General features: G+C 38.3%; 1 protein-coding gene across 4 annotated transcripts in view; it reads left to right on the forward strand.

The window, feature by feature from the left end:
* The window catches only part of LOC139946200 (zinc finger protein GLIS3-like), a 90,011-nt gene that overhangs the window by 3,288 nt on the left and 63,691 nt on the right, over window positions 1–23,032 (forward strand). For all 4 annotated transcript variants that reach the window (XM_071943821.1, XM_071943823.1, XM_071943822.1 and 1 more), the window contains exon 2: window positions 10,485–10,906. In XM_071943821.1, coding sequence (XP_071799922.1) covers window positions 10,501–10,906 — 406 coding nt within the window. In that variant the 5' untranslated portion in view covers window positions 10,485–10,500. The remainder of the gene's footprint in view (window positions 1–10,484; window positions 10,907–23,032) is intronic.

The following is a 23,032-nucleotide window of genomic DNA, read 5'->3' on the forward strand; positions in this document are numbered from 1 at the left end:
GCTTTTATTCCACTTACTGCATGTTTTCCTCAATCCTACAATCTAGACTAGTCTGATTGTTGCCGGGGTGAACGTGCATTTAAGGAATAAAGAAACCCATAGACAAGTTGGGGAAGTTTATAGACACGAAAACAGAGTGTGTACGTCACAGACCATTTTCAATATTGGTGCCTCTGTTATAAATACACCAAATTGTTGAGTCCAGGGAAAAGTTTTAAAAGCCCACAGGCTTTTGGGCGGGAAAGCACAAGTAAAGCATGCCACATGCCAATACACTATGACAAAATAAGAGTGAATTCAAAGCCGAGGTCAATGTCATTAGGTGTGACCAAACTAACTGGAGACACCTAACTGTAGGTATACTTTTAAAGGGATTGTACAAAGAGATTATACAATGTATTGTAGTGCCTATGACATCAAGCATTTTCTTTGGAGGAACTAACTACCTTTACAAAACATGTTGACAGGGTTGTGGAAGCTGATCAAGCACGAAAACTTACTTTTAAGGAAACCGGTTACCAGTGGTTTGGACTTGTTCCCTTCAACGTTTTGCTTTGGTTTCGTTTAGCTTTGGTTTCGTTTTGCAGGCCATTATTTTGTAGCTTATGGTAGCGCTTGACGAAGGCGTGAGACCTCCATGACAAGTTTTCACTTTTTAAGTGATTGATAGACAATTTTTTTATTTTTGAGAGAAATATCATGTAGGCCTACCTGTACAAGTTTTTACTGCATTAATGTAAAGTTTGCTAGGGTTTGTTTTTGCACAAAGGTGAAATTTCTGCGTTTCATGCAAAGTGGTCTCAAATACCTACATCAAGCTAGGCTGATAGGTGGCGTGTCGTGTCCAAACAGTCAAGCACAGTGGACTCAAGCTCCTGGTGTAATCTGATTTACAGCAGAGTGTGGGTTCGAGTCCCTGTCTTGACACATGGGTCCTTTGCAAGACACTTCACTATTATTGTTTCGTCCTTGGAATGGGTAGATATTAGTAACCAATATTATGATTTTTATTGTTACGGAAGTAGTAAAAAGTGAACGTGAACATTAGAAAATGTTGTTGTAAAAATCTCACGTTTTAAGCAAACGTGCAGTTCCCATTTTTAACGTCAAGTACGAATGTGCAGACGTCATATGTCATGAAATAAGCCCAAAGTGGTGACGTCACCTAGAAACAACAAAATTTTCTGATGTTCACGTTCTTGCTTGTGTTTGGTGCAAATAAACCTCCCGAATCTTATCTTACTAGGCTCTAGCAGGGTTGGTAAAGGGTAAATTTCTCTCCACACTGTAACTGCACCTTTAAACGACAGATGTACTATATTACTTGGCAGGTTCCATACTGTTGTCATTGGATACAGAGCTAAGCAGCATGCAGTTGACATGAATAGCTTCCTGCTTGCATACCAATCCTTCATCCAAGCTAATTCTATTCTTGTCTTGGGCAGGGTGAGGCAGGAATCAGATCTGATGTGTGCACTTGCGCTTGAAAAGAACCAAAATTAAGTTGGGGTTTAGTTACAATTTTATGCATGCCCTTCTTGTGTTTCTATATAAAAAAATCACTTACAGTGAAAACAAAACAATTTTTAATAAAAAACATTCCTGGTTGAGGAAATCTTTTAGAATACAGTGATCCTGGTGCATTCAAATGTTTCACACTCATCAGGAAGTCCAGGGAATGATTTCGTCAAGCCAATTTTGCTAAGCAAAGTATAGTGACTATGTTTTTGTGCATACTGGATGCGTACAATGAGGCAGCCCGTGGTGAGTTTTAAGTAGCAAAGTTCTGATTTTGCAACACTAGATTGTTTATCAGTCAGGTCCGACTTGCACTTGAGTTACATAGCCACTTTTGCCGCTGGTATTGGCTTGGTGCCCCTTCAAACTTTTCCCTTAGACTATAAGATTTACTGGTGGAAGTTCCCTTTGCAAAATGAAAATGGCTTTGCCCTCTCAATGAGGAAATTCCTTGCAAGCATCATTGCAATCACTGTATCTGCGGTAAAAAAGGAACTCTACAATGAGGCCTTCTGTATTGTGGATACATAGTGAACAGTTGACATGAAAAATATGTTGATTTTAAATTCAAACTGAGAATAAATATTTGAAACATTTGTAATTTTACAATTTAGCCTACATTGTGAATGATAGATTTGTCGGACTTCTGATGTTTGTTTTAATGAGAAACTTATCTGTTAAAAGATAATATTAATCAAATTTAAGCAAATTTATCAAAGGCGCTCCTCTATGCCAAGCCGTTGATAATGACATTTATTAAACTACACGTATGTTACTCAATTCAATTTATCACATTGCTCGGCAACTTGTAATAATCTCTTAGCGGAACCCTTTGTTGCTATTTCTGATTGCATATGTTGTAAACAAACACGGATACAAAATACAAACAAACACTGGAGATGGCATTATCTGTCTGTTTTGAATCACCATTTCAGCATCTGTTCCCTCGGTGCGGGAAATCTGAACGCGGATCTTTCTTGTTGTTCATACCTGACCCACCAGATAAACCATGATTACCCCTAATTTATACTCCAAAGTTAAAGGCGCTGGACACTATTTGTATTTACTCAAAATAATTATAGCATACAAACTTACTTGGTACAAACCCAGACCTGTATGCTTCATTTCTGAAAGGGCAAGGGCACCAAGGCATTTTCTCCTCAGTAAAAGGCACCCTATGAGGAAACTGTAAATTTCTTCTGGAGCATCAAGGGCACCAAGGCAATAACCAGGGGGCATGGAGTCAATCGCATTCATTGCCTCTGAGAATTATCTGGGGTGACTACCTATGGAGAGCTGTTGGTAGTATAAAATATTGTGAGAAACGGCTCCCTCTGAAATGCTTCAGGCCTGTTCGTCTTTTAATATTTGTTTAGTGAAAGCACACAAATTTGTCCAACTAGGGTTTTTTTTTTTTCATTATTTTCTTGCAACTTCGATCACCAATTGAGTCCAAATTTTCTCAGATTTTTTATATTATGCATGTTGGGATACACCAAGTTAGAACTGGTGGTCTTTGACAATTACCAAAGGTGTTCAGTGCCTTTAATGTCTGGGCACGCACCTGTGACACTGATCGTGTCAAAAGTCAATGCTCGCGCCCGATTCCCGCACTCAGAACAAAGTTCCAAACAAACCAATAATCAGTATGATTTATCATACATTGAGTGGCTTAATTCATGTGTGAGCGTCCTGTATCCGTGATGTAAGTGCCATTTATGTGGACCTTTGGAACCATTCTGTAGTGAAGAAAGCACCGGCGGAAAATTAAAAGACCCTTTAAGCAAATATTATTGGGTTTCAAAGGGTTTACTTATTGCTTGGACGAGGAAAACTACTGAAGGGTCAGGGAGCATGTTTTCAGAATTAGAGTTGTTGTTTTCAATATAAGTTTTTCCCCCGGATTTTGTGACCCGTAAATTTGAGCCACCAATGAGGGCGGGTCACTAGAAATGGGAATATATCTTTGAAGCAGTACGTTTGAGAACAGTAAGTGTCATTGATTCAAGCTGAAGAAACCACACTTTGGTAAACATGACCGTCACTTTACCCTTACGATTCTTGGGAATAGGTCTACCACAAAAAGAATAAAGAACAGTCTCGCTTACATCTCTTGGTATTCCTTTCTTCGCACTACTCTTTCTAAGCTATCGATCGAGAATCAACTTTCTTGAGTGAAATGTTTTTGTATGTTTAATTAGTGAGTAATTGCTTTGAACTTTAGAGCCATTTTGTGGGATATAGTATTTAGAGGATTGAGACTTAATTGTCTTAGCGTTCTTTCGCTGTTGACAAACTTCCAGATCCCCAAACCACGCCATACTTGCTGGCAGGATTGCGGCTAACAAAATTGCCCTATATCGGTAGAACAGTTGCAATGTGTGTAGCATTGAGCAATACATGTAGGGCAGGCCTGATACTTCACAGAGTCACCAAAGGCGATTGCCTACATGCCCCGTGGTCATTGCCTTGGTGCCCTTGAAATGCTACAATAGAAATTTACAATTTTCTCATTGGGTGCCCTACAGGAAAAATGCCATGGTGCCCTTGCCCTTTCAGAATCCAAAGCAATAGGTCTAGTAGGGTCTATGCTATCAGTAATAGCATATATTACCATACATGTTTTACCAACTCACAAGAACATCTTGAACCAAGACTAGTGCTGCCCCTGATCGATTTCCGTGCGGTACAATGCAATCGTAGGAGACTACACCAGTTTGTAGACTGAGTCATTGTTTGCCAATGTTGTGTATTGACTAAGATAATAATGACCAACTACAAGAATTCCATCTATTACATAACTTACCCCTAATCAAGGGCAAAGCCTTTGTGTCATTCCTTGTTCTGTGGTAGACTGGTTATCGGATAACCTTGGGTTTGTTTTAGTGTTTCCCTGAAAAGGTGACTAAGGACTACATGTATTTCAGGATTGCTTCATACTTTCCGGCCTACACAACAGGTTACCTTGTTTTTCTGTCAAGTTACTTGGAAAAGTAAACATATTAAAGCGCTAGTTGTTGTAAATTCTCTCACCAAAAATGTTGTTCCCACCTTGAATGTAAAAAGTGAGGGTTGCCTTCATCCAACCATGGAGCTATACTCTATGATCCAACCATGATCCCACATGTCCAGCGACACTTTGAATACATTTGTAGGTTACTCTTTTTGTTGTTTGTTCTGTCAAGTTACCTGGAAAAGTAAACATTAAGGCAGCGCTGGCAGTAAATTTTCTTACCAACAATTTTGTTCCGGCCTTGAATTTAAAGGCACTGGATATTTGAAATTAGATAAAAATAAAATTGTTAGCATAAAAACCGATTTTGTAACAAGCAATGGAGAGCTGTTGATAGTATAAAACACTGTGAGAAACGGCTTCATCTGGAGTAACAACTAATATAGTTTTTAAGAAAGAGGTAATTTCTCACTCAAATATTAAAAGACTTTAGGTCTGAAGCCTTTTTTAGGCATCTGAAAGCACACAAATTTGTGCAACAAGGGTGTTTATTTTCTTTCATTATTCTTTCTCTTACAAATTTTCACATAAATTTGATATTTTATGCATTGTTAGGATCATACACCAAGTGAGAATACTGGTCTTTGACAATTCCAAAGGTGTCCAGTGCCTTTAAATAGTTGTGTTGCGAGAAAACATCGAGGTCTTGTAAACTGTGGTGTCTTCATCATGCAGACACTGAAAATGAACTCAGGTAAACTGTTGTTTATTCCATTAACCTGAATTCCCAGTATGGTATCACAGTCTTTGTTGTTAAAAGGTTAAAAATGATGGAACAGGGATCCTGTTTTGGGGGGGATCTTTTGGGAAAGTTGTCTAGGTTTGTTTTTAAGTGAATGCTCTGTTTTTTAAGTACACTTACTTGCACGAAGATTAAGAGGAAAAAACTGTGTGTTTTCTTAAAAATTTGGCATGCATGGAGCGTAGTTTATGTTGGAGTAATTTGTGTTTTTGGAACTATGGTTGGTAAAGTATGTTTGTTCTTCGTATTCAGAATTTGTTTTCAAACAAAACAGGAAATTCTTGGTCTCTCTATGGTAAACGTTTTTGTTGGGGCACCAAGGCAAATACCAGGGCAACAGAGGCTGTGGCCTTTGTGAAACTCCAGGCCTGATTAAAGTAAAAGAAAAAACAGTTTTTAAGATGATTCATTTTTGAAAGTTCTCGTTACAATACAATTTCCCGACGTCACTTTTTAGTGTGGTTTGTGTTTTGTTTGCTTATTATTTGTTTCCTGTGCATGCCTATGCCTTTACTTAAAAAGAAAAAAAACCTCCCCAGTTGTGAAAACTTTCTATCCCATCAAGTTGACCCATAACTAAATAGTTCACACAAGAGATTAATACCTGCTGCATATAACTGTGGCATAGTGAGCCATGCTTGACTCTAGTTTATAATGCCTTCAGGGCACCCTAGGCTGGTCCCATTGTTGCTAGACTTAGCGTCTTGTTCAACTCCCCCCCTTTTGTCCACAGTATGCCAGGCTGTTATTGAAACCTGTGGTTTTGGCAAGGCAGGATTAATGAAAGTGTTGTCATAGTGACTGTCAACAGCATTTGGCAGGCTGTCTGCTGAGCGTGTTAATAGCATTAGCTCCAGAGTTGAAGGATGGATGTTGCTCTTGGAATTAGGGGAAAAGAAAGTTCAAACTAATTCAATAGCAATGTCAATTTTTCCACATCTTAAATCAATTTATCTCCTGAATTGTCTAGGTGCACTTTTTCAGTGTAAAGTAGATCAAAACAAATAAAACAAAACAACAACACAAATACACACACACACATCGTGATTTATCAGAATTTTTTCTGATTTAATTATTGTTTTGGGTGGACAGTTATTAAAAGAACATTACAGAATTAACGCGAAATTAGATTATTTATTTCTCATAAAATATGAAATTTGAGAGAGAAATATTTCAAGGGATGTTTTCTACTATCTTCATCATTAGATCGTGTAAGTTTTATGTAAACCTGTGATCTTCACGATTTTTGCTTCTTACCAACTCTGTAACGTTCCTTTAAAGACTGGAACATTACCACCAAAGACATCATATCCATCACTGACTATAATACCTTTAAAGGCAGTGGACACTATTGGTAATTACTCAAAATAATTTTTAGCATAAAAACTTACTTGGTAACGTGTAATGGGGAGAGGTTGATAGTATAAAACATTGTGAGAATCGGCTCCCTCTGAAGTAACGTAGTTTTCGAGAAAGAAGTAATTTTCCACGAATTTGATTTTGAGACCTCAGATTTAGAACTTGAGGTCTCGAAATCAAGCATTAGAAAGCACACAACTTCGTGTGACAGGGTGTTTTTTCTTTCATCATTATCTCGCAACTTCAATGACCGATTGAGCTGAAATTTTCACAGGTTTGTTATTTTATGCATGTTAAGATACAGCAAGTGAGAAGACTGGTCTTTGACAATCACCAATAGTGTCCATTGTCTTTAAAGGAGCCGTCACAACCCATCTCTAAAGCGACTTAAAACTACATCACAACAAAAGTGACAGAACGCTGATTAAAACTGTGTAGGACGAATCGCGTAGACCCTCACAAGTGATACAAATGTTCGAGAGAGCCCTCACGCCGTAAAAAATAGGGCGCATTTAGAAGGGTTAACATCTTGAGTAGATTACGCGCCAGTGCTGGCAGCCTGTATAGAAAACGAGAATGAAACATTAAGGACAATCAAGGTTGTGGATTCACCTAGCATGGAGAGGGGGATTAATTCCGCTTGGCTGCAGAAACGCTCTCAACAGAAGAAAAATACAAATGGTGTTTTTTTTTTCCTATGAGGCACTGTTCTGTTGTTTGAGACTTTGATACCAAGGTGCGGGATCACACCATACAAAATGCCTTGAACTTCTATGTAAGGCCAAGTAAAATAAATAACATGTTTGCTCGTACATTTTTGGGCGGTGCACTGATTTTTTTAAATATATTTTATTTATGAAAACAGTCTTCCCTTAATCCTTTGCTCCTCTTTTTGCTATAAATGGATACGTTTTTTTATATACTTGTTTATGTCTCTGACGAAGGTCCAGTTTGGATCGAAAGCTAAGGCCATCTACTCTACTTGTACTATTTAATATTGTATATATTATAAACAAAGCCTATAAATCAGTAAATCCACTCAAAAATAAAGTAAAAATGCAATATTGTGTATAAAACATTGCTACAAACTAGGGCTACCTGTTTCAGATAATTTGCAAATATAGCGCTCCATTATTTTCCAACCTTGGTTGGCAAGAACCCGGGCTGTGACATTGCTCTAGAAAGGTCTATAATGTAATGGCGGCCATCTTGGACATTGTGGTCATCGTGGATGAGAAGCCTTTGCGAATGTGGCTTGTCTGGGTTTTTTGTTTTTATTCTATCTTTGTGCAGTGTACATGTATATTGTGCTATTTTGTATCTGCCTGTTGTAACTTTTGATGTTTGTGGTGCTTTTTAGAATTTTTTTTGTGCAATGCAATTTCTTCTTTTTGGAGATCATTTAAGTTTTCTTATGTCTTATGTCTTCCTATGTGATGGTGTAGAGAAAGGGTGCAAATCTGTGATACAACATCACAAATAAATGAGTAGACTTGAAAGTAGTAAGTTTGTTTTGGGGGCAACACAAAGAGATAATTGGATTTGTTTGATTGAGATCGAGTTAAGTATTGCAAACTGCTTACCAGCTGAGTGGACCCTATGGTATATATATAAAAAAAAGCTAATGGCCTGACATTTTGAAGCTTGCCAATGCTAGTGAGTCTTTCTCAAAGGCTTTTTTAGATTTAGCCTTCGAGAAAGACCCTGCTAGGGTTGAAACATCAATCCACTAACTATGGTTGTGTTCGTTTAGCTTCCCTGGGTCGACCCCGGTCTGCCCCGGTACGTTCGAATAGCTTTGACGGGGCTCACCCGGGTCAGCCCCCAGTGCCCTGCTTGTGGAGTGGGTAACTTGGGGGTGATCCGATGTGCATGGCGTTACCACGAGAGGGCGAGTGTGATCGTTTGATTAGCTCTTGTCAGGGGCTCGCCCGAGTGAGCACTGCGGGGTCGACCAAGGGAAGCTAAACGAACGCACTCTATTTTGATTTGTTCGATTGTGAAGTTGCAGGCCCAATGTTACTGGGCTTGGGGCAGACAACTCAGTAGGTATTTCAAACCTTTCTTTCAATGGTTGGCTATAATTATGGAAAAGAAGGGCGATAAATTTATTAACGAAGGCGGCAAAATCAGGGATGGGATGTCTTTGTTTTTACTCCCCCCTTGTTTAAAGATCAAATTCTTAAAGAAATGAAGATATAATCATATAATTAATACTGCCCCAGATTGCAGAGTAGGGCTTTTAAAACCTAAGATAAATGTTAATATTGGGTTTCATGCTCGCAAGTTTTCAAGCCTGCATGCTTTGCCCTCAGAGTTCAGCGTCACTCATCCCTGCAAAATTAAATAGACAGTTAGAGATCCTAGTGTACACTCGCAATGGTCAATAAAAGAGGGGCATATATATCATGTACTGACCAATCAGGACACTTGTTATGTACTACACCACTGCCCTTGGATTTATAATTATATACAAAGTTTGTATCAAAAGTTCGATGACAGAAAGAGAATCAGTAAACTTTTCAATTGACGTCATAGGATGGTTTGGCGGTGTCAACTATCGCGAGAAAAAAAGGAAGCCAAAATACTTTCAATAGCATCAATATTCATATAATACAGAATTATTTACCTTGCCCAGGGCTTTTAAGGGGTCACTTAGTGGGTCTATTTTTCTCTTGCAATTCACAGGTTCAGGGTTGGCCTATTTACTTTTAAAAAGGATAATCGACTTCAGGAAACACAAAGTATATCAAGGTTTTTCTCCCTTTTCAGTCTGGTCTCCATTCGACCTGTGTGGGGACAAGTTGTACTGTAGGGTAAGGGGCTAAATCAATGATGCCATGTCTGTGTACGTTGTCGCATTGATCGCTGAACCTTTTGTAATGAGTAGAGTATGTCCCTCTTCAATTTCCTGCCTTTCCAAATTCAGACCTCTTGGATATATACTGGTACCGTGTCTCTTTTAATAGGTTTTTGATTTTTTTCCGGATGAGATTTGCTGTGTGGACAAGTCGACAAGATTACGGTAGCTAGACTGGAGAAGCTTGCCTGTCGTTTTCGCCTGATTGATTTGCGCTGCTCTCGGTTAAAAAAAGTGCACCAATTGATGCGGACAAAGTATTACACGTGTTTCCTGCTGATGTAGAAAGTTTGTGAAAGAGTTTACAGGCAGCGTTTGGAATCTCGCTGAAACTGCTCGATGGATGGCCGTTCATCCATGATTCTCTCATCGTTGGTTCTTGGATCAATGCGGTTTACTCAAGGAGTAGCGAGACTGAAGTTAACGAGAAGGCAGTATCTGGCGCTAGCGTGTACTGTACACAGTTAAAATGCATCTAAAGAGCACAGTCTTATAAAGCAGTTTCCCAAAGACCTTTGAGATTGGTCTGAGATTGTTAATTGGATAGATATTAAACTGAAGAACCCATAGATTTTGAGAAGTTTGGTAGGAATGATCAGAAATCCTCGGTAATTGACCATTGTTTACAGAGTTCTAAGTTTGTGCAAGTTTTCTGAAGAAAAAAGTTGGGTTGAACTGTAAAAAGCGTCCCCCGAAAAGGCTCCCAATGTTAACCCTAAGCTGTAAGCAACCCTAACCCATTATTATAACAAATACAAAAATAAAATAGAAAAAAAGTTGATGGTCTGACGTTTTAAACCTAGCAGTCTTTCTTGAAGGCTAAAGAGAAAGACTCTGCAAGGGTCGAAGCGTCAGGCCATCAACTATTTTTTTGCATCTATACCATAAGTCCTTTTTAATTGATAACAGTTTGCAGCAGCCAAATCTAGTTTTGATTTTAAAAAGGAAGAACGGTATGTTGATTTTTGATAAATTTCTTTTTTGTTATTCAGAGTAAAAGACTTCAAGATGAATGGCTCGTCACCTATGGATGGCTACAGCAGTGACGGCCAACTCAACAGTGGCGTCAACACGCCAGTTAATACCATGATGCTGAACAATCGTTCCATACCGCCCATCCGTGTGCTGAGCGGCACGCCTTGCCCGCCATCCAACGCCAACACCCCGGTGCCTACCAACCACACCAATGGTATTATTAAGCAAGAGGTCATCAGGAGCGAGGAGGGCGGGGTAGGCCAGGGGGTCCAGTTGCCCACACTGTCCAGTTACGGCCAGGCATTGACCAATGGAAAGACCCCTGAGAAATTGCTTGCCAATGGGATCGGTCACGACGGTATCAAATCGGAGCAGGAGTTTGCTGTTGGATTTCCTGCATCGGAGTATATGGCAACGGTGGAGTATTCCAAAAATAGAGGTATGTGGAATGACTTATCAAAAACCTGAAGGAGTTATAATGTGTTGTTAAACAGTGTGCACAATACAAGTGTAATTCACATGAGGGTTTTTGCACAATTTTCTTGTACTGTAACTCCGATGATCCAATAAGCTTAACAGGAGGGTATGCCTATACCTTTGGTAATTTCCAAATGAATCACTGTAAAATCTTACCTAAAAAGCACCTGCAGCTAACGATAATGTATAAGATTTTGAGAAGCAATTTTCTCCTGAGGCGTGTGGTTTTACAGAAAAAGATTCAAAAGATTTTCAATATGACAGTTGTGTATTTCAGATACAGCTTGTTTTTCCTACGTGGACATAACCGCTACAAATTTCCGCTGAAATCTCTAAAACGCTACTACCTTTTGAACTGTTAGCATGCTATAACGAGAACAACGCAAGTGCTAGAAAAATTCCTATCTTGGTTCCAGTTCTGTATGCTTAGGAAATGTAAACTCTTTTACAATCATGAAATACTTCTGAAATGTGTTTCTATTCAGTCCCTGGTTTCGAAGTCTCCTCTTAACAATTCTAATAATTTGCCTCGGGGCGAGAAGTTTACCCAAAATGCTGATTAATTATTCCTTGCTCTGTCTCCAACTGATCCCAGACACCATTAGCAGCTTTTCAGGATCGTTAAGTTTGTTTTAGGTTGACTAAAGGCGAAAGTGCCAAAAAGTTCTGTGCTTGTGCCTAGTGAAAGGGTGTAATGGCACATGACAGGCGGTGTCGGCTTTGATATTGTGACCCTCATAGAAAATGGATGACAGGGTTTTTGTTCAATGCAGTTCAGTCACAGATAACATAGTCTCCACTGGTGTTAGGGATAACAGGCTTTCTGACTAGAGTTGAATACCTTTGGTAATTGTTAAAGACCAGTAATCTCACTTGGTGTATCCCAACCATAAAATAATAAAAAATCTGTGGAAATTTTGACTCAATTGGTCCTGGAAGTTGCAAGAAAATAATGAAAGAAGAAAAAAAAACCTGTGTTGTATAAATTTGTGTGCTTTTAGATGCCTCAAAAGTCATAATAGGAACTATTTTCATCATAGAAAAAAATAAATAGAATTAGCTGTTGCAAACTGCTTACCAACCAAAAGGACCCATGCTAAATGCAAAAAAACAGTTAAAGGCCAGACTTTTTGACCCAAACAGAGTATTTCTCTAGGTCTGAAATCTTTTTATCTTCAGCTTAGCAGTTCCCACTCTTGACCAAGTTGACTTTTATTGTGGATTTATTTTTGTCAATGGTTGTTGGTTCCGCCCTCCTTTATTGTCTGTTTTAAAAGTATTAAAAACTACAAATTGGTGTGGTAAAAGTAAAGTGTGGATATTTATTTGAGTTAAAAAAAGAAAAAGGGTTTCTTTCGGACTTGCTGCAAGTCATACTCGATGTACTCTTTTTATCTTCTGCAGTTCTCACTATTTGACTTTCATTGTGGATTTGTTTTTAACAATGGTTGTTGATACCGCCCTCTTGTATTGTCCGTCTACAGTATTGAAGTGCCTACAAATTGGTTTGGTAAAAGTAAAGTGTGAAAGTAATTTGAGTTAAAAAAAAAAGTTTTTTCGGACCTGCTGGAAGTCATACTCGATGTACTCTTTTTATCTCCTGCAGTTCTCACTATTTGACTTTCATTGTGGATTTGTTTTTATCTATGGTTGTTGATACCGACCTCTTGTATTGTCCGTCTACAGTATTGAAGTGCCTACAAATTGGTTTGGTAAAAGTAAAGTGTGAAAGTAATTTGAGTTAAAAAAAAAAGTTTTTTCGGACCTGCTGGAAGTCATACTCGATGTACTCTTTTTATCTCCTGCAGTTCTCACTATTTGACTTTCATTGTGGATTTGTTTTTATCAATGGTTGTTGATTCCGCCCTCCTGTATTGTCCGTCTACAGTACTAAAGTGCCTACAAATTGGCATGATTTTAATGAATAGCAGGAGCCGTCCGCCTGGCTAGATATGTTTTCTCTTTGGAGGGTGATTACACTTTGACTTTATTCTCCAACTAACCTTGACTTCAGGTTTGTTTGAATATCTAGGGATTAGATGCGGCAGCCTCTTTGTTTGTGATTTTAAATGCAGAACGTGACCCCGTTTTTAGTACCTTTCATTGTGTTTTAATTTTCTGATTTTCTCTGTCGACAATTGAATGAAGAGTCATGGCTCTCTGCCTATAATTTGAGGGGTATTCTTTTTTAATGGACCCTTTGAAGTGATCTACCATGTCATTTTGGTTGCTAAGGGCAGTCAAGTTGGTTCAGTGATTTCTCGCCTGCCTTGTCACTTCTGGAGATTTCCTGTTCTTACCATGGTTCATACATTTTTTTAAATGAAACTTGCTTTCAGATTAAACTATTTGTCATAACCTCAGCAAATTATATTTGTAAGTTTTCTACCACCATTTTCTTTAAACCGTGTAAGTTTAATGTAAATCTGTGAACATTTGTGTTTTGTGTCGTACAAAAAGTACCCAAACCCTTTAAGACATGAGGTAAGGTTTCCTGTCCCACCCCATTTGAAGACCCGAGGCTTCAAGAGTACTAACTGTACTAAAAATGTAGAATGAACTGCGTAGTGCGTAGATTAAGAAAACGTGATGCTATGCCAGCAATGGGAGGGGTGAACACCTTAGCATTAAGGAGGGTAGACCAAAAAATGTGAGGATTTCCACCCTGTAACGGATACGCTGCACTGTCTGCACTTAAAGATTGGCGGTAATTGTCACATCGGTGAACCCCACAACAATAGCAGCTGTTGACCGAAATGGTTTATGACAAATATTTCAATCTGAAAGGAATTTTTATATTTTCAAAAATAATATATGAACAATGACAAGTACCTCTAACTCGAATTTGAGTACAAAGCCCTCTTGAGTACTTGTATTGTTGCTGCTCAAGACTGAGAATGAGCATAAGAAAGTTATAAAACTAATGTTTCTGAATGGTTCCTGTACACTTTCACATTTGAATTTAATTGTATTTGTGTAGATGATTTTGCCTATAAATCAGCATTATGTTTAGAAAAAAACAATCTATAAGCCTACTTTTAACACACACAAAAATTGGCTTCTTCCATTTTGAATGAATGACTCAAGAAAGTATGTTATCTACAAGCAAATATTTTTGGGGATACAGCGTCCGACGTCATTGTCTCATTGTTGGAAAGGGCTGACTTGCTGGTGGGGCAGAGGTGGTTTCTTGACCCACCGAGGCAATTGAGAGAGAGAGTCCCAACTGAGGCCCCTGGGACTTGCAAAGCACCTGGAGTGCGAAGTGTTGGTTTGCACCACGGGGGAACTGAGGAAGAAAAATGATAAGAAAAATATCAGGAAACGATCTACGAAATGTTTTTTTTTAAGTGACAAGAATTTATATGTACATGTTGCTGTTTTTCAGCACAATGGAGGCTGGAATTTAACTGATTTCTTTTGGTAAACTATAGTTTGATACTTAAAGACAGTGGACACTATTGGTAATTGTCACAGATTAGTCTTCACAGTTAATGTATCTCAACATATGCATAAAATAACAAATCTGTGAAAAATTTGAACTCAATTGGTCATCAAAGTTGTGAGATAATAATGAAACAAAAAACACCCTTGTCACACGAAGTTGTGTGCTTTCAGATGCTTGATTTCGAGACCTCAAATTCTAAACTTGAGGTCTCGAAATCAACTTCGTGGAAAATTACTTCTTTCTCAAAAACTACGTCACTTCAGAGGGAGCTGTTTCTCACAATGTTTTATACTATCAACCTCTCCCCATTACTCGTAATCAAGTAAGGTTTTATGATAATAGTTATTTTGAGTGATTACCAATGGTAGTGTCCATTGCCTTTAAAGTCGGGCTTCAAAACCACAGACGGCCTAATCAATAATGTGTGGACAATGTTACCAATGTTGTCACATCCTCTATGATCAAAAGTTATCTTTGCAGAAATAGTCCCCCTCACCTTTGCCTTGAAATCTAGCAGAAGTCTGCCCTAAATATTTGTTCGATAGACGGATGGAATTCGGATGTGATTAACAAGGTTAAAAATGATCCCAATTCCAAACTTCTGCCTTATGACCCTCAGGAATGTGAACAACGATCAGAAGAAAAAATATGCATGAGTTGCAATCAACTGTTTGACCAGTTATTTTCAGAAGTCACACAAACCCTGTAGGCATTTCACAAACTTATTTTAAAGCAAACAACAGGAAATCACATTCATAATTTTGTCAAATTATTAACAGCTGGTATTGAGTACAAATCACTGCCAATTACCTACTGCCAATTATCTGTGTTATGTTTTTGTGTTGAAAAACACGAGTCTGGGCAAACATTGCCCGTCTTGACCAGAAACACAAAATTTTCAATTCTCAGTCTCAAGGAAGCATTGTTATTATTATTATTTATTTGGCATTTAAAACACATACAAACCACACACATTAAAAGAGAGTTGGTACAAAATTAAAGTAAACCAGAGGCATATGCCCAGAATTAAACTGCGGCCCAAAGGCCTTCAATACCAATACCTCTAGCTACACACATATGGAAATATGTAAGAAAGATATATATGTTAAATATTCTATGAAAGACAATTCACAAAAAAGCTTAGTTGAGAAAATTTAATTTCTAAAGGTGGTAGAATTTTTGAGATGTCATAGAAAATCTGGAGATGGCCTTGTAGGAAGAATATCCAGAATTGAAAAACACAATCTGAGGAATGTTTCATGCAGAGAGCATTTCCCATCTTGTCTCGAGTTGAACTTTTAACCACCGGTTCTTTTCAGAACCACCACTACTCAGTAGAGAGGGTATCGTGTACATAGTGTCTCCTGCAAACTTGACTAGATTGTATTCCCACTTCGAAAGTTGCAAACCATTACTTTTATAAGACCTTTGTCATCATAAGATCTGCCGCCTTGCCAACGGATTGAGATACATTTCAGTTCATGTTCTCCAAATTGCCTCAAACTCTTGTCGAGGAATTCCATGGCATGTAATCGCTATATTTGGGGGTCTGTTTATTATTTTAAGTCGGTGTTCTAATGTTGCACACAAATATGTATTTGGGACAAACCAAGTGTCAGGGGGCATAGATTCCCAGTGAGAAATGAGGGAATATGCATTCTCTTTTATCTCTATTACATAGAGTTGGTAAAGGGTTGGGATCTTTGTTATACAACCTCTTTCCCATCGTAGGTTTGTAGCCAGCCTCTGTCTTTTCTACAGGTATTTTTGTGGTAATTGTGCCACCAGTGTGCATGCCTGTATGCTTCATTTTTGAAAGTTCAAGGGCACCAAGGCATGTTCTCTTTGATAAAGGGCGCCCTATGAAAATTGTAAATTTCTACGGGAGCATTTCAAGGGCACCAACACATTGACCAGACGGCATGGGGGCAACCGCCATTACTGCCTCCCTGAAATGTCAGGCTTGAGTGTGTCCGACCTGGTTCCTCATATCAGGTGAAAACCAAACTTTCTGCTTCTTCTCATTCATTCACTTGTGCTTTGCTGAGATGTAGAACCAAACAATCATTCCAAAAGCTTTATTCCACAGTACTATTATTGCATATCTTTGGATCGCTTTGCCTGGTTCATGTTTCCCCTCTATCCTACAATGTAGACTATTTTAAGAGTAATATCAGCTCCCAGCGGTTGGGGCTCAAGTCGTGCTCTAGTCAATTTGTCTTTGTTCATCCCAAAATTATTTAAATTTACTGAGTCGGTTTCCTTTGAGGTTGATTATTTATTTGAAATAAGTGGCACCCCCCTAAAGACAGTGGACACTATTGGTAATTGTCAAAGACCAGTCATCTCACTTGGTGTATCTCAGCATATGCATAAAATAACAAACTTGTGAAAATTTGAGCTTGATTGGTCGTGGGAGTTGCGAGATAACTATGAAAGAAAAAAACACCCTTGTCACACAAAGTTGTGTGCTTTTAGATGCTTGATTTCGAAACCTCAAATTCTAAACTTGAGATCTCAAAATCAAATTTGTGGAAAATTACTTCTTTCTCAAAAACTATGTCACTTCAGAGGGAGCCGTTTCTCACAGTGACTTATACTATCAACCTCTCCACATTAGTCGTTACCAAGTGAGGTTTTATGCTAATAACTATTTTGAGTAATAACCCGTAGTGTCCACTGCCTTTAAAGGCAGTGGACTCTATTGGTACACTAGTGGACACTATTGGTAAATAATTATTAGAACCTTACTTGGTGACGAGTAATGGGGAGAGGTTGATTGTATAAAATATTGTGATGTGAGACAAGGGTGTGTTTTCTTTCGATATTATCTCGCAGCTTCGAAAACCAAATGAACTCAAATTTCCACAGGTTTGTTGTTTTATGCATGTTGTAATACACCAAGTTGAGAAGACTGGTCTTTAACAATTACCAATAGTGTGCAGTGTCTTTAAGGTGATTACTCTCCTGTCGCTTCCCAGTTGTATCATAAACTTGGTTGTGAACCCTGGCAAGTTACAGGCTGAATGAAACGCTCCACAAACACAGATATTGACAAAATCATCGTGAGACAAAGACCAATAGTAGGAGGGTTAAATTAATATGGATTTTTGTGTGTGATATTGTGGAATTTTCATAACTGATGGACCTTGTTGTTCATTAATTGTATGAAGGCCTCACAGAATTAACGACCTCCCTTCCAAGCTTCAATGCAAAGAAGATTATGTACTGACGTAATGTGTAGCTTGCATTCATGCAAATTACTAGCAATCTTTAAAGTAAAAAAACCCACAAATTTCTTCATTCCACTCCTAATGAGCAATTTTTTTTTACAAATCAAGGTTTTTGTGATAACTGTTCGTCATTACAGCCTTCTCTAAAATTGCTTCCGAATTTAACAAGGAGTGGAATGAAAGCATACATACGAAACTACTGCGCATGTAATCAGTTGTTTGACTGTCCAGTTTTTTGTTTGATGACCATAAAAGTAATTAAGTAGTGCGTGGCTCGGCATATTTGCTGATGACAGTCGAGGGTGGTGTCAAGTTATTAATTGGGGGAGACAGAAGTGAGTATTTTGTAAAAGATCATGGATGCACGATGACTTCAATTCGTAAGTAGATTTTATTTCGATGATTATAAAGTCTGTAACCTGTTAAATCCGCCACTGGATACCTTTGGAAATTGTCAGAGCCCAGTGTATCCCAACATATGCATAAAATAACAAATCTGTGTTCAAATTTTGACTTAATTGGTCATCCAAGTTGCTAGAAAATAATGAAAGAAAAATACACCCTTGTTGCATAAATTTGTGTGCCTTTAGATGCCAACAAAAGGCTTCTGGCCTGAAGTCTTTTAATATATTAGTGAGAAACTACCTCTTTCTCAAAAAGTACATTACTTCAGAGGGAGCCGTTTCTCATGATGTTATTTACTATCAACAGCTCCCTATTACCTATACCAGGGAAGGTTTTATGCTGACAACTATTTTGAGTAATCACCAATAGTGTCCACTGCCTTTAAATAGAGAGACAGAGAGAGAGGGGGAGAGCATTTTCCTCCCGGCGTGAATATTAAGGTATGCACTCTTGGTTTTAGAAACAGCTAGTCTCCACCCCTTGCAAATTGACCCAGATTTGTACCGTTACCTGGCTGGTCTTTAGTGGGTGTAGTTTTTATGTCCTTAATTTGCTGTAAATGGAACGTAGTATAACAGTGGATTAACGTCTTTGTAAGACTTGGTTGATATTAGCTCTATTTAGATGTCAGAGACGATTTTCATCAGGAGGATTTAGTTTTTGATTATCAGAGAAATAAATCAATAAACACTTTGAAGCGTGAACTTGAGCAGCTCGGCTGCTCTCTGCCTTTTCTAAAGCTTGAAAGCCCCAACAAATTTGAACGTTTATTTGTAACACCGAGCTTTTCTTCTGCCTTACCGCCATTTCACTAAAGCTCAACGCTTTGTCAACATTTATTTACGATTAGTACTTGTACTATTTTGTTTGTGACAGTTGAATGTCCTTTTTTTTTTTTTTTACCTTTGGAGGTGTTGTGTTCCATTACCCAGCAATTACCAAACTTATAGAACACTTGACCCAAATGCGTTGTTGCTAAAACACTTCGTTCCGCACAGATTGCGAAGATATGACTGAGGTGGGTATTTTACGGTGTGAGGCACGTTTCCAATTATTTGTCAAGAAAAACACACACCGGCTTTTTTTCTATTTGAAAAGGTGTTATATTTTTTTCTTCCACGAAGGGCCTGTTTAATGCTATTGTCTTGCCGCTTGATTAGTTCACAATGTTGGAGGTGCTTTGAAGTGAATGAGGGTGTAATAGCCACCAATTGGCTTCCATGGCTTACTTGATGTATGGCACGTATCCCTCTTTGATCTATTGTTGGGAACGAGCCGGTGGAATTATGCAATCAGGCGACGAGGACTTAAGAACTGATCCTGGATCGGTATTTGGATGTGTGTGGATTTCACCTTAAAAGACACGGCACAGGATTGCTAAGCTTAATAAACCGTTATTGATTGGCATCAATCGGAAAATGAAAGATCACTGAAAAACAAAAAAGTTCAATCCTCAAGAGAAATATTCCTGTAACAGCATGATATTGTTCCTACTTCAATCTGATTTCGCCTTAAAAGACACAACACAGGATTGCTAAACATAAGAAATCATTACTGATTAGGTTCGTTAAGGAAATTATAAGATCGCTTAATAAAAAAAAAGTTCATTCCTGTGACAGGCCTGCACTATATTCTTCCTACTTCAATCTGATTTCACCTTAAAGACACGGCACAGGATTGCTAATCTTAATAAATCAATATTGATTAGCTTCAATCGGAAAATGAAAGATCGCTGAATAACAAAAAAGTACAAACCTCTGGAGACATAGGTAAATCTGTAGCCATGTTTTCTTTTCTACTCCAAACAGTAACAATCCCACTTCCACTCTAAAATTGTTTTGTTTGGTTCTGTTGGACCGAGGTGTGCTTTACCTGGGATCATCAGGCAGGCATGAAATTCTTCCTTCTTAAGTCTGATTTCCGCTTCTTTGCCCTCAGAAAAATCTACAAAATTTTGATTAGATAGCCTGAAAAGTGTATTAAAGCCTGCTGTGTACATACATGTATGTCGGAATGTTCCTACTTTGATTCCAATTGTTTGTTGAGTGGGCGTTGTGTTATCGTATGGTGGCGGATTTTGAGCGAGGGAGTTTAAGAGTGGGCCTTTGGCACCAACCTCAGAGCTTGATGCACCAGATAAGTTTTTCAACTTTAAGGACCCTTGATTTGTCAATAATACTCTTATACTTGATACCTTTTCTCTTCATAATCAATTATTTAATCAATCAATCAATCAATCAGAAAACATTTATTTAGCGTCAAAATCTAAAACAAAAATTCAAAGGCGCTATGGACAGTTATATTAAATTAATCTTTCACTTGTTGAAAAAAATAAATAAAAATGAAAAGTCAAAATGAGGTGACGACTGCCTTTTTGGCAATTTGTGCGAATTCATGCGGGTTCACATAAAGTATTTGTTGAAATGGTGTTTCGGATTGCATATGATTGTATTGTACTCGATATTGAATTTACGATATATTGATATTAATATTTTAATATCTGAATTCTTTGGTCCTAACTTTCATTTTCATATGTATGTTATAGTTCAACTTCCTAGGATCCCTCCTTCCGTCACCGAAAAAAAGCGCAAGCCAAAATTCTCAAATAATTTCTCATTATGTGTACTCATGGTGCAATACAGACATAACTTTCCCAAATAGCTTGTTGTGTTTGGGTGTCCTTTCTCTGTGGTTAAGGGTAGCAGGATGTAGGTATCAAAAGGAACAATAAGGGATCTTCTAAATCAAGTTAGCCCTTGGGTCTATTGGGGTGAAATCAAGCGTGCACAATTGATATTATAAGGTGTAAACAAGGTGAATAGTAGAGAGTGAATTGAGTGAAGTCACTGGGCTGCTGGTTGTAATCTCCAATGGTGAATAGACACACCTGTGATTTTGGCTGTCAACTCCGCCATTTATCAGCCTAGTTTTTCTCTTTGGTTGAGTTCAGCTCATATATCGGTCAGTGATAGGTGTTTTTCTGTAAACAAAAGGTTAGGAAGACTGCAGGCATGATATTTTTCCTACTTAAAGGCAGTGGACACTATTGGTAGTTACTCAAAATAACTTTTTAAGCATTAAAACTTACTTAGTGACGAGTAATGGGGAGAGGTTGATAGTACAAAGCATTGTGAGAAATGGCTGCCTCAAGTAAGGTAGTTTTCGAGAAAGAAGTAATTTTCCATGAATTTGGTCTCCAGAACTCAGAAGGAGATTTTGAGGTCTCTAAATCAAGCATCTGATAGCACACAACTTCGTATGACAAGGGTGTTTTTTCTTTCATTATTATCTTGCAACTTCGACAACCAAATGAGCTCAAATTGTTTGTTATTTTGTGCACATGTTGAGATACACCAAGTGAGAAGACTGGTGATCAGCCAAAGATTGCTTACTACAAATAGCCGCTTCCCACATTTCATTCAGCTTGCCGAAAGTTTCACTCAGCTGTTTTGCAAAATAAGCATGTGTAGAAAATAAGCATGTGATGATTTGTTCCGTTCATCTGCCTTTTCCATCTATTTACCTTTATGTATTTCTTAAAGATGCACTGACCGAACGCAGAATCATTATGATTGTCGTATCATCACGCCAGTCGCCGGGCATTGACCACAAGCCCAAACAAAATAAAGCACAAAGAAAAAAACGGCCAATGAGCGTAAAGCCCCGCTAAGCCCGACAACACAACCATTGATTAATCAATTGAAGACCCCGCACCTCAATGCCGAAACCACAATGGAACCTTCAACGACACGCACAAGAATAAAAAACATCTACAATGAAAAACTTTACCTGAGACCATTCAGGGAAGTTGTTTTCGTTGAGAGAAGGGAGGAGGAGGAGGGAAAAAATGTATCACTACAGACGCTAAAGAAGTGAGGGAATGTTGGTGGTAGACGTCAGAGTAATTGTTTAGGATTTGCCGCAGATGTTACTCAGAATTGCCGTGCAAGAAACCATTTCCTCTTTAGGCAGCAAGATGTCTGTATGAACAGCTGAAATGTTCCTGGTAGAATGATATCTTTTTCTTCTTCTTCGTTTTTCAACATGTTTGGATGTTATTAATTGGTACGCCTCGTCGCTTAGATTGATAGGCGGGCAATGGAAAATGTCACGGGCGGAGCTGATATTTCTAACTTCCTTTTTGATGAGGAAAGTTGAGAAAGGCGATGCGAAGGGAGATGACTGACGTGGAGACATAAAACAAAACACCACTAACAAAATGTGAAATTCTTCATTGATCAAAGCTTTCGCCTCTCTCTCCAAGACTTCAAAGGCGATTTGTTTACGATCAATAAGAGCAGGTTTTGTGGGGGGGGGGGGGGGTTCTGAGTGTCTGGAGGGATAAAGAGATAATTTGTAACATGATGAGAGGTATGGTTGACTGTCATGGGCGATTGGTTTTAAGCGCATCCGATGAATCAGACTTAAGCGCTGGTGTTTCTGATCAGCACGGTTTGAGTCCCGGTGTTGTTACTTTAGCAAGACACTTACAATCATTGCTTCGTTCTTCGGAGGGGATGTTTGTCCCCATTTGCTGGTGTTTCTGTTTGTAATGGGTTTGAGTCCCGGTCTTGTAACAAAGCAAGATACTTAACCATCATTGCTTTGTAACTTCAGAAGGGACACAAAGCTGTTCGTCCCCGTCACTAAGTTCTTGTCAGGGCAAGGCATTTTTTTATTTTTATTTAATTTTATAAATAAGGGGCACCTCTATCAGTGAAACAGCAATTTGCTCTGGAGTGTTTGGGTGTGTCTTACACATAGAAGAATTTTAGAAAGTAATTTTTCTCAACAATTTAAGTACCAGCATTAAAGAAGGCTTTCCGTTCAGTAGTTATTTGTTATTTTTATTTTCATTTAGTCAGTCATGTATCATACCTTTAACATTGACATTTTTAAGGATGGCAGCATTCCTATGTACAATGGGTAATTGAGGGAACATGTTTTATGACCAAACGTAATAAACTGTGAATAAACCGTAATTCCCTATGTGACAACAATT

Source organism: Asterias amurensis, chromosome 13, assembly GCF_032118995.1.
Source record: "Asterias amurensis chromosome 13, ASM3211899v1".
Classification (NCBI taxonomy): domain Eukaryota; kingdom Metazoa; phylum Echinodermata; class Asteroidea; order Forcipulatida; family Asteriidae; genus Asterias; species Asterias amurensis.